Genomic DNA, 12,398 nt, shown 5'->3' on the forward strand with positions numbered 1-12,398 from the left:
TATGATTCAATGCAGAGAGGTCTATTAACACATAGTGAGTGAGAAAGGTGACTGGAAAGGAAAAACTCAATGCATCATGGGAATCCCCCGGCAGCCTACGTCTATTGCAGCATAACTAAGGGAGGATTCAGGGTCACCTGGTCCAGCCCTAATTATATGCTTTAGCAAAAAGGAAAGTTTTAAGCCTAATCTCGGTCTGTCTCCCGAATCCAAACTGGAAGCTGGTTCCACAGAAGAGGGGCCTGAAAACTGAAGGCTCTCCCTCCCATTCTACTTTTTAATACTCTAGGAACAACAAGTAGGCCTGCAGAGCAAGAGCGAAGTGCTCTAATAGGGTAATATGGTACTACAAGGTCATTAAGATAAGATGGGGCCTGATTATTTAAGACCTTGTATGTGAGGAGCAGGATTTTGAATTCAATTCTGGATTTAACAGGAAGCCAATGAAGGGAAGCCAAAACAGGAGAAATATGCTCTCTCGTTCTAGTCCCTGTCAGGACTCTTGCTGCAGCATTTTGGATCAGCTGATGGCTTTTCAGCGAGTTTTATGGACATCCTGATAATAATGAATTGCAGTAGTCCAGCCTGGAAGTAATAAATGCATGAACTAGTTTTTCAGCGTCACTCTGAGACAGGATATTTCTAACTTTAGAGATGTTGCACAAATGGAAGAACGCAGTCTTACATATTTGTTTAATATGTGCGTTGAAGGACATGTCCTGGTCAAAAATGACTCCAAGGTTCCTCACAGTGTTACTGGAGGCCAAGGTAATGCCATCCAGAGTAAGAATCTGGTTAGATACCATATTTCTAAGCTTTTCAGGGCCGAGTACAATAACCTCAGTTTGATCTGAATTAAGAAGCAGAAAGTTAGCGGCCATCCAAGTCTTTATGTCTTTAAGACATTCCTGCAGTTTAACTAATTGGTGTGTGTTATCTGGCTTCATGGACAGATAGAGCTGGGTGTCATCTGCATAGCAGTGAAAAAGTATGCTATGTCTTCTAATGATGCTGCCTAGGGGAAGCATGTATAATGTAAACAGAATTGGTCCTAGCACCGAACCCTGTGGAACTCCATAATTAACCTCAGTGTGTGAAGAGGACTCTCCATTTACATGCACAAACTGGAGTCTATTAGATAGATATGATACAAACCACTGCAGTGCAATACCTGTAATACCTACAGCATGTTCTAATCGCTCCAATAGGATATTATGGTCAACAGTATCGAATGCTGCACTAAGGTCAAGAAGGACAAGCACAGAGATGAGTCCACTGTCAGAGGCCATAAGAAGATCATTTGTAACCTTCAATAAAGCTGTTTCTGTGCTGTGATGAACTCTGAAACCTGACTGAAACTCTTCAAATAAACCATTCCTCTGCAGATGATCTGTTAGCTGTTTGACAACTACTCTTTCAAGGATTTTTGATATGAAAGGAAGGTTGGAGATTGGCCTATAATTAGCTAAGACTGCTGGGTCTAGAGATGCTTTTTCAGCAAAGGTTTAACTACAGCCAGCTTGAAGGCCTGTGGTACATAGACGATTATTAGAGATAGGTTGATCATATTTAAGATCGAAAAATTAATTAATGGCAGGACTTCTTTGAGCAGTTTTGTAGGAATGGGGTCTAAAAGACACGTTGATGGTTTGGAGGAAGTAATTATTGAAGTTAACTCAGAAAGATCGATTGGAGAAAAAGAGTCTAACTTAACATCAATGGCACTAAGAGTAGCTGTAGATAATATTACATCTGTGGGATGATTATTGGTAATTTTTTCTCTAATGATAAAAATTTTATTTGTGAAGAAGTTCATGAAGTCATTACTAGTTAACGTTAAAGGGATGGTTGGCTCAACAGAGCTCTGACTCTTTGTCAGCCTGGCTACAGTGCTGAAGAGAAACCTGGGGTTGTTCTTATTTTCTTCAATCAGTGATGAGTAGTAAGCTGTTCTGGCTTTGCGGAGGGCTTTCTTATAAAGCAGCAAACTATTTCTCCAGGCTAAATGATGATCCTCTAAATTTGTGACACGCCATTTCCTCTCCAGCTTACGAGTCATCTGCTTTAGGCTACGTGTTTGAGAATTATACCACGGGGTCAGGTACTTCTGATTAGAGACCTTAGTTTTCAGAGGAGCTACAGTATCCAGAGTCGTACGTAGTGAGGAGGTAAAATTATTAACAAGATAATCGACCTCTGTTGGGGTAGCATTCAGATAGCTGCTCTGCTCTATGTTGGTACAGGGCATTGAAGATGATAACAGTGGGTGGATTATATTCTGTTTTATAAGTGTGCGAGTGCATTCACAGAAATGGGTAACATTCTGAAAATGTTATCATCTAATACATCAGTTCAATCCCCGTCTGCTTCAGTCTGCAAGCCAGATATCCTTGCAAGCATCTGTCTGCGTATGAATGTGTGTGACTGTTACCTAAAAACACTTGCATAGATAAGTGTTTATGTGAATCAGGCAAGTTGTGTGAAATGCTTTGAGTGCTCAGAGTAGAGAAGTGCTATATAAGAACTCATCCATTTGCCATTTACCACATTTTTTGTGTTTAAACCAGGTATATCAAGAGGTTTCTAATACTGTATTGTTAAATTCCAAGTGTGCAAAATGTTAAAAACAGTCTAATTAAGACGCACACAGAGGTCCCTTAAAATAACACAGAAATCCGGTGGCGAGAATCATTAAATCAATGAACTCTTACATGGAAAAATCTTTGCAGTAAAATTTCAGTTTCATTCTGTGATTCGGGTACCTGTACTTTGCTATGGTAACACATAGCTATTAGCACATAATAAGTATTATACTCATATATATTTTACTGTACAGATTTGATGCAGCCTTGAGCTTCTGTGTTGAATGAGGTACTGTGAATGACTGCTGCTGGATTTACTCAATTATATCTGGTTAAGCTCTGTTTATTCATTGTCCAAATCACTTGGATACAGATTACCAAAGCTAACATTTATATAAATAACAGCAAAAACAAGTGATCGTCACTATTACATTCATTATGTATCTTGTATTAGGGCTCGCAGAGGCAACAAGGCCTTGAATGCAGGCTTTGTTCTATTTAGCTGATGATCACTTGGACTTAAGATGTACTTAAAATCGTAAATTAAATACTAGATAAACAGAAAATAAAAACAAATAAAGTTAACTATAACTGAGGAGAATTTTAAAGATAATTTACGCCTTCTCAACAGAAGTCATACATTGATTTTTTTTTTTTTTTGTGGTTATAGTTGCATCTTCATTTTTGACCGTTATTCACATGAGCAGTCTCCATGAAACTCAAGAGTTGTGAACTGCTGCAGAGGTTTGCTCATTTGACTTTTTTGCCAGACAGTATGCTAACAATCCAAGCTGAAGTACTCACAACCGATAACTGGAATAGACGTTGCAATAATACTTCCCTGCAAAAATTTGTTACATTATTTTAGATTGCATTAGTAAACCATTGTTCCATGTGTGAATAGGTGCTGTTTTTTAATCCCAGTTGTTGACATTTGCCTTGACGGTTAAATGTTGAATGACAAGCGCAACAGGTCACAGAGAAGTGCATTAATAATTGATGTCATGTTGTAACATGTTCCCTCAGCTTTGAGGCCTGTGCAGATGACATTTTCCATCAGTATGCTGAGGGTTTTTTTTTCATAGAGCTGTGTGAAATTTCTCACCTCTGCTATACAGTGCCCTCTGTAATGTTTGGTCACAGACACACAGACAAACCAATATGTGTGTGAATGACAGATGTTTTTATACACAGTCGCCTAGTTTAACAGGTTCCAAATTAATGGGAGAATTATCATGCAGTTTGAGGACCAGGTGAGGCCTGCTAGCACACCTTTACAAAATCGCTGTCAAAAATGTCAAATAGACTGTAACAAAGAAACTTGTGTTATTCTCATATTTTCATAAACATAAATACTGATGTGCTCAGATGACGGAGAACCATCATAGCAGACATATTACCAGCTGATCCTTAAGCTATGCAAGATGACTGATCCTATTGCATCAGCTGTTTAAATAGCAAGTGATGTTTTTGTGATTGCTATTGAAGAAAGTCTCCCTTGTTCTTATTCACCACTTATCTCATGCTCTGTTATAGAAGGAGACAGATTTCACAAAGTTTGAGCGAACAGGATCCCAAGCAGCCCATGTCAGTCTGCACACATGATCGTGACTTGAATGTTTGAAAATTGTTGACACTGCACATACAACAAAATGTATTCTTCTGCTGAATGATAGGTGCCGTCACTCAGAAAAAAACTCATCAATGCATTATTTTTTTGTAGGGATACACCTGCCCTCTCTGTAGATGGTTCCAGTGCAGATAGCTGTGATTTTCACATTTACACCCACGTGTAGATGCACACAGCCCACACCAAAGCAACTGCCTTCTCTAAGGCTAATGAGCAGTGTGGCACAGATTCTTTTATTAAGCTGCTCATTTAAAAAAAGTCACACTCTGAAAAAAGAATCGGATTAATCTCACCAAATCAACGCCGTATAGGCCAAGTCCTGCTTTTCTGTCCTTCAAGCTCAGAGGAATTCCTCTCATTGGCTTGCCTCAGCGAAAGGAGGAAAAGGCAAGGCAGGAAATTCTTTGGGAAAAACGGCACTTCCCTCAGTTCTTTTGTCCGTCCATGGTTGTCTGCTGCTAATGTGGGAGAGGCCGCACACTATTGACGAGTAATGCCAACTGATTGATCACTGTGAATCACTAACATGTACCAGGAGCCACCAATACTGGATTCAGCATACTGTTGAATGGGTCTGTTTGACTGTGTCTTAAAGAAGAAAAGACTGAACTATGACAGATGTTTCTGGCCATATTAGTTAAACTGCCGGAAAAGTGAACCCAAGATAAACTTTTCACAGTTTTCAGGCGAGCGACTGAAGCAACTGTCAATGAGAGTGAATACTGGTCATGGACATATGAGCTGATACTAAGTACATTAGGAGGTTACATAGGCAAGAGGAACCTGGGCTTTAAAACAGGAGTTCACAAAACCAACTGGTGATGTTGCGCTAGCTACATCAGTCTTTAATACTCTCTGTTTGCGTGACAAGCAAATCAGCTTCCACTATGGATGAAAATGAGCAAAAGTGAGGTGAACAAAAGCATGTTGATTACTGCTGTAACATTAGAAATGTGACATGGTACCTATTTCAGAATTGAAAATATCAAATATCCCAATACCCAAAGTGAAACCTGAACATCTGCCAAACAAATAGGCCTATAAACAAATCTTAGACATGTGTCTGGGATAGAAATGTGTCAATCACTGTTGAATTGATTGTGCACAATTTTAAATTGTCTCAAGTAGATGAATCCTTTCAGACTTGAGTTATATTCCATGTTTTCCTCTAGCTCCATCATGATGGTAAATGGACTGGTTCTTATATAGCGCTTTTCTACTCTTTCTGAGCACTCAAAGCGCTGTACACAACTTGTACATTCACCCATTCACACCCATTCGCACAAGCACATTTTTCTAAGTGCTTTCTAAGGTAACATTCACACACACATTCATACTCCGATGGATGCATCGGAGAGCAATTTGGGGTTAGTATCTTGCCCAAGGATATTTGGCATGCAGACTGGGGAAGCCAGGGATCGAACCACCAACCTTCCGATCATGACCTGCTCTACCACCTGAGCTACAGCCACCTGGAAATCTGATTCAGATAATAGTGTGGAGAATGGACTCTTATGACTTTGGCGATCCTTTCCAGTAGGGCTGGGCTATATCATACCGTTCACTGTAATACCGGTGTAATTTTGGGCAACGATAGGAAAATGAAATATCGCGATAGAATATGGGTAAAACGCGCATGCGCAGTGCCTTTGTTTACATACGCACATGGTGGAAAAAGCATGGCGGCGACGGAGAATGAGAAGAGCGAAAGTAGATCGTTAAATGAAACGGATGAACCAGAATTGGTTTGTAAAAATGCTTCAACTTCAGTGGTGTGGAACTGGTTTAGCTTTCGACCGTCAGATACACAACAAAGCACTATTTTTGGTAGAGCATGCTAGCGGGCCGTCGTTATTACCGTGTTGTTTGGAAAATACGGCACACTTAAAATCAATCCTTTGATTTTTCTGAAAATCGACAGTGCCCCTTATAATCCCGTGTGCCTTATGTATGAATTCTGGTTGTGTTTACTGACCTCGAAATGATTTTATGTACACGGCGCTCGAAAATCTGTCAAATGCTTTAGTACGACTTTGCTAAGCTACGAATCCGCACCGCTTGATGGATTGTCGGAGCATTACTGCTGCCGTAGGCAGGAGCCTCGCGGAGTGATATATACTGCGCTTCAACATAATGTTCCCGTATTGTGTGTGTATAACCTCTTTTTAAGTTTTGTGGATATTATACATGGTTGTGCTGAGGATATGTCGGCCAGTTTCCACTGGAAATGCCTTTTGGTTAAACTGTCAGCAAGGAATTGGCACGTTACGTTTTTATATAACTTTAATGCACATAAAAAACAGCTGCTTGTTTAAATGAAAATACATTGATGGGGTTTTTTGCACTAATAAAGTTGTGGAGTTGTAAAGTATTTTGTCTAGTGTCAATTATATTGTCAGTTATATCATTATCGCAAATTTTCAAATGTATATCGTGATAAATATTTTTGGTCATATCGCTCTGCTCTACTTTCCAGTACTGCTAAAAAGTCCAAGTCTTCCCCCATCTAGAGAAATAACACAACATCTGCTGTGTAATTGCCACACAGTTTTGTGCCATTCAGTCTATGATTATGTCAGGTGATCACCTGAAATTTGGTGCACGCATATTTATCGTTCCCTCAGAATGAGTCGTAAGCACTGCAAAAGTCTGTTATCAGGTCAGGGTGTGTTTGTTTGTGTGTTCATTTGTCATTAACCAAACTACCAAAAGAGCACAACAGCACTCTGACAATGGGGATGGCATGCTAGTATTAGCTCAAAGCGCTGATTAGTCTGTAGTAAATACAGCCTCTCATACACTGCATGCTACCAGTGATTATTGTAATATGCATCACAGTGAATTATTACTAATTTCTGGCATCTGAGAATAAAGTTTTAGTGGTTTTGGTTGAAGTTTTGTGTGAAGATTAATTATGAAAGTAGTTGGTGTTTTGTTTGACTAATAAATCGACTCATTGCAGTTCTAAGAAAGATGAGTAGGATCCCACAGTATGTTGTCAACACAGTGTTATCTACAAGACAAATTATTTTACCATGACTTTTGGAAATCTATTAGACTACTGCAGGAGATCATCTAACCCTTTACTGCATCTGGTGTCCAGGACCTCAAACGCCCCCAGCTGTCCTAAACATCCCAGCAGGAATCTACAGCCAAAAGCTCTAAAAAGGAGCTGATTTCAGTCTCTGTCAATTGAGTGCCAATACAGTGAAGCCCTGTGTGGGGGTAGGCACACACTTGTTCTGGAAGCACATGTGTTTGTTAGTAGGAGAGTGTGTGTTGGCACCCAGGGACAAAGAGCTCATTATCCATGTAGCGTAGGGGGAAGAGTGCATGGTTAAACGCTGGAACACTTATTCTCTGGAGCGCTGTCATATGTGCAAGCCTCCTTCCCAGGTCATATGAGGAGCAGCGTGGTGAGAAAGAGTTTGGGAGTTATGTAGATAAATGCGTTGCTGCAGTGTGTGTGTTGGGTGGGTGGGGGTCAACATATGTCAGCTGTAGAGTCAGTTAGTCCTTTATGGTGGTAAATGGTGTCTTTTAAAGTTAATTGTTGAAAGTCTTAGGGGGGAACTGGAGAAGGTTTTTAAAACACAGACCGCTGCTGCTTCACCTATTTACCTCGTGTCTTTGTTATGTACATGTGCAGACTGCTGCACCACAGAGACATCTGACCGTGTTATTTTTAAAAAATCACAAAGTTTTCTTGATGAACCACCTTTTTTATACACCTCAGGTCTTAATGGGACATGTTTAAATAAGAGGCTGCTTGTAACAGGCTTCTCAGGTGACCCTCATCTCTCTGCAGATGATACTCACCACCAGCCCGGGGCTCTACTGCAGGGTGTCTAATTCACATCTGCATCACAAGACTGCATGTTTACAGCATCAGACACCTGATTCAGCTGAAGTATCAGTACAAATGAGACAAAGAGGCCAGCAGTACCCCGTGTATTCCCTTTTACTAGAAGTTTGGCTGTAGCCTTTAACCTTTAGTTATCAAAACGGTGATGCTGTCTGTCATGTTTGATGCTGTCTAATGGGACCTACTGTATTTTATTGTTGCAATTATTCTGACCTGTAGCTATAAGATTCCCCATCCCTTTAAGTTTTTAAGTTCTCTTGTAACTGTAAATGTAACCTTAACAGTTCCCCACCTTCTTACTTTCCCAAAGATCTGAGTAATGCAGCATTTTATTATTTTAATTATTTGTTGAGTGATCTACTGAAACATTTGTTCTCTGCTGTAGACATAGAAAATATTCATGTAAGAAACAATAACCTTTTTTAGCCGCATTAGCAGCAAAGCCTAAACACATGCTGATCCGATGCACTGGATAAATGCCTATACTTAGTCGCCCGTTTGGCTAATACAAGATGTGCAACCCCTAATTTACCTTATAATGTGTCTTATTAGTCTACTGTTGCCAGCTTGAAAAAAGAATACAGAACAAGCCAGATTTTCTAACTTCAAACATTTTATATGTTCAGCTGGTGCCGTTTCAGTTAAGTCCGTTAATAAAAGAGAGTCGACTAGTTCCTTATTTGTTGTGTATGAACAATGTTAATTCTGTTTTGTTGCTGGTATAAACAGTAAAGCAGGAAGTAAATTTTCTGGTCTTTCTCTTTGTCATCCACTGTGTGTGCAGTGCACTTAGTCCAAAACGCTTTGCTGTTCTGTTTGTGAAGGTTCTCAGTCATCCAGGTCATTGTAGTCTAAGGAGCTTGGAAAGAAAAGCATCTGGACTTCTTTAAGTTTCCTTGAAGACGTTTCGCCTCTCATCTGAGAAGCTTCCTCAGTTCTAAGAGCAACTGGTGGAGAGTCTGCAAGAGGGTCATGGACCCCCTATTGATCCTCTACCTAATCACACAAGCCAAGGTGTGAAAATGGGTGTGGGTCACAATCAGCCAAGGCTTTGGGTGAACTCATTGTGAAACCTAGCCCCACCCTATCATGTGAATACTGCGGTTTGCTGTTCTGTTCTTCATTATAACCGCTGTAGCAGACTGATAGTGCTACATGAATCAGCATTACTGATTTCTATTTTATAATAAGAGTCTTGCTTTATTGTAACATACTGCTGCACAGTATGTTACACCACAAGAGCAAAATGATGAGTACTAGACTGAAATAACTGAAGATTTTATGGTCACACTAGTAATGTGGCTCTACTGGCTTGGTTACTCCACCACCTGACAAACAGTCAGTTGTGATGGTGATTTCCTGACTTTCGTACTGGTGCCACAAGGTTCGTGCTTGTAGTTAAACAGTATAAGGTAGTTTTGTTTATGTCGTACTGGAGTTCACTCCAAGTTCATAAACCTGTTCTGAGCATTCTTGTGGTCTTTTGAGTCATATTTCGTCTTATTTGCTTTTTAAAAGAATTTCATTTACCGTATTTCCCGGACTACAAAGCGCACCTGAATATTAGCCACACAAGCTAAAATCAGGGGAAAATCCTGTTTTGTACATACATTAGCTGCACCTGACTAAAAGCCGCAGGTGTTTCAATGTTGACTTATCATATGTAAGAGAATATGCACAAAGGGAATTGTCAGGAAAGAGATGGCTGTTTGGAGACACACCCCTTTTATTAATATTTTGAAAAACAAGTTACGGGTACATATTTGCATAACTTTTTAGGTATATGTACAAGCAGCGGTAATTACAAGTACGAAACATGTACTGTGCTTCATAAACGAGTAACAAATGTAGTGCATAACAATAACCTACAGCACACCAGAAAAATAGATTCGGCCTACCTTTTAGGCTCAGGTGCAGTGACACGGCTTTAACAAGAAGAAAAGTCAGTCATTCACCAGCATCTTCCTCTTCTTCCTGCGCACTAAAACCACCAAAGTCCTCTTCTCCAGTGTTGGAAACAAACAGGCCCAGGATGGCTTCGTCATCCACTCTCAGCTTCTTTCCTTCGTTGTCACTTTCAAAACCAAACAAATCCTCGTTGTCAGTGTCAGAGTCGAACACCCTCTGAAGGGCCGTGGCGGTGTCTCCATCATGCAGCAGTCCAGCCCTTCGAAATCCGTTGGTGATCATGGATGTTTTCACACTTTTCCACGCTGTCAAAATCCACCGGTGGAGTTGAGCATAACTTGCTTTTCGCAAGTTTATCGCTGCTCGTCATCCAGGCCTCCCGCTGAACGCGTAGCACTACTTTGAAGTTTGTTTTTCGCGCTACTTGTACGGCACTATGTTGCCTGGCGGATGGACATGTGACCAACATACCACTCTAGAACCCCGATACTGTGTGTCTGATCACATGCCCTTCCACCAGGCAACGTAGTGCCGTACAACAGCGGAACAAACAAAACAAATCGTCTTACGATATGACAAAAATCATGGACAATCCATAGAAAAGCCGCACCTGACTAAAAGCCGCAGGGTTCAAAAGCTTGTGCAAAAAGTAGCGGCTTATAGCCCGACAATTACGGTACTTCTTTTTTGTTATTGGATCCTTTAGAAACCCACTTTACCAGATCTCTTTACAGTTTCATCTTATGTGTTAGATTTTATGATGACTGGTGGGTTTTTGGCTGGAGACAGTTTGAAGAAAGGGGTTGAAAATCAGGAGGTGAGTTTATCATAGTAATGATTTAACATGATTGCATGTCCAGGACTGTTTTAGAGGACTGAGGTTGCTGACAGCTGCTGCTGTGAAGGCTGCAAAGCCAATCCTGATACGGATATCAAATAGTACACAGAAAAGCACTCAAGCACAAGCTGTGAGGAAGCTGTTGTTTTGCACCTGTTGTGCTGAGATGTTGGATAACTTTGATAATGAACAGAAGACAGACGCTGTGCTTTGTTTCCTATTTGTATTGATAGTATTAGTATCGCCCAGCTTGTTATCAAGTACACACAGTTGCAACATTTAGTCCACACAGCTCTATTTCATTCTTCTCTTTCAGGCATTTATGTGTAACAGATGCCAATGATTGCTTGACTGGCTAAGGAAGCTGACCGCTCACATGCATGTGACATTTTTTCCTCCTGATGCTGTCATAAACAAATCATCAGTGGATGTTCTCGTGCTTACAGTAGCTTACAGTACTCTTGTTAATGTCAGTGCTGTGGTAATAAATATCTGCTTTCACTGTGTCAATCTGCAGAGGTACATCGCCTTGGAAGACTCCCAGGATGGCGAGAAGAAGGATCTCCAGTGTCGACTGGTGACGTTGGAATCTCACACACGGCAGCTAGAGCTAAAAACTAGAAACTATGCAGATCAGAGTAAGTTGAATTTGCATTTTATCTGTAACAACACACACACACCCTGTGAACAGCATCAACAGTTTGAATTTTCCTGATGTGCCACAGGGCAAAAAGAGCACCTGAATGAAGGCTATTAGTGACATACTATGAAGTGCTTAACTTACTAAATGAGCTCAAATAGAGTACGTTTAAAGCCCAGGAAAGTTTTACTGGGCTTTAATCTAAAAAAATAATATATTTTAGATGTAATATAATAAGTTAATTTCTGAAGTAGTACTTAAGAACGATACCATCCCTCACAGTGTGGGAGGGATGAAAGAAAACCCCTTCATGATGTGGGCATTACTCCACTGGTGACATAGTGTGTCACTGTCTGTTTGGTCCACCACAGTATCGCACCACATTCCTCTTCTTCCATGCTCAGGGGAAATTTGCGAATTCTCAGCAAATCTCTTTTTAATTCTTTCGATCTGACGCTTCCTCTTTTTTCTGGTTATGTCATTGTGCCAGTTTCATTTAGTCTGTAATTTATGTTCATGGTCAGAATTGGCAGCAGAGAGAACTGCATCACTGCACTGTTCCTGTCAGTGGAAACACGTCTGTGTAAATCGCACCAAATTTAGCTCCAAGCTCTAATTGGATAATGTGTTTTGACAACAAGACATTTGCTAAAAAAATAAAAAAATAAATAGGGGTGGGGGAAAAAATCGATACTGTGTAGTATCGTGATATTTTGTTTGCTAATAATGTATCGATACAGGGACAGCAGAAATCAATATTTTGTTACAAAATGTTTTTTGTGCTCTAACTTCAGAGCATGTTGATCCTTATTCTGAGCAAGAATCCTGACATTCCTTCACTGTCCAAATGTGTTTAACTTTTTTTTTGGCAGCAATAAACATGACAGTTTACTTATTTTAATTTAAGACATATTTTATTTTAATTAAGTTTAAAA

General features: G+C 40.1%; 1 protein-coding gene across 5 annotated transcripts in view; it reads left to right on the top strand.

Moving 5' to 3' along the window:
* The window catches only part of spag9b (sperm associated antigen 9b), a 42,154-nt gene that overhangs the window by 3,017 nt on the left and 26,739 nt on the right, over positions 1 to 12,398 (top strand). For all 5 annotated transcript variants that reach the window (XM_085170335.1, XM_085170336.1, XM_085170341.1 and 2 more), the window contains one exon: positions 11,341 to 11,461. In XM_085170335.1, coding sequence (XP_085026461.1) covers positions 11,341 to 11,461 — 121 coding nt within the window. The remainder of the gene's footprint in view (positions 1 to 11,340; positions 11,462 to 12,398) is intronic.

This window comes from Neolamprologus multifasciatus, chromosome 8, assembly GCF_963576455.1.
Source record: "Neolamprologus multifasciatus chromosome 8, fNeoMul1.2, whole genome shotgun sequence".
Lineage (NCBI taxonomy): Eukaryota > Metazoa > Chordata > Actinopteri > Cichliformes > Cichlidae > Neolamprologus > Neolamprologus multifasciatus.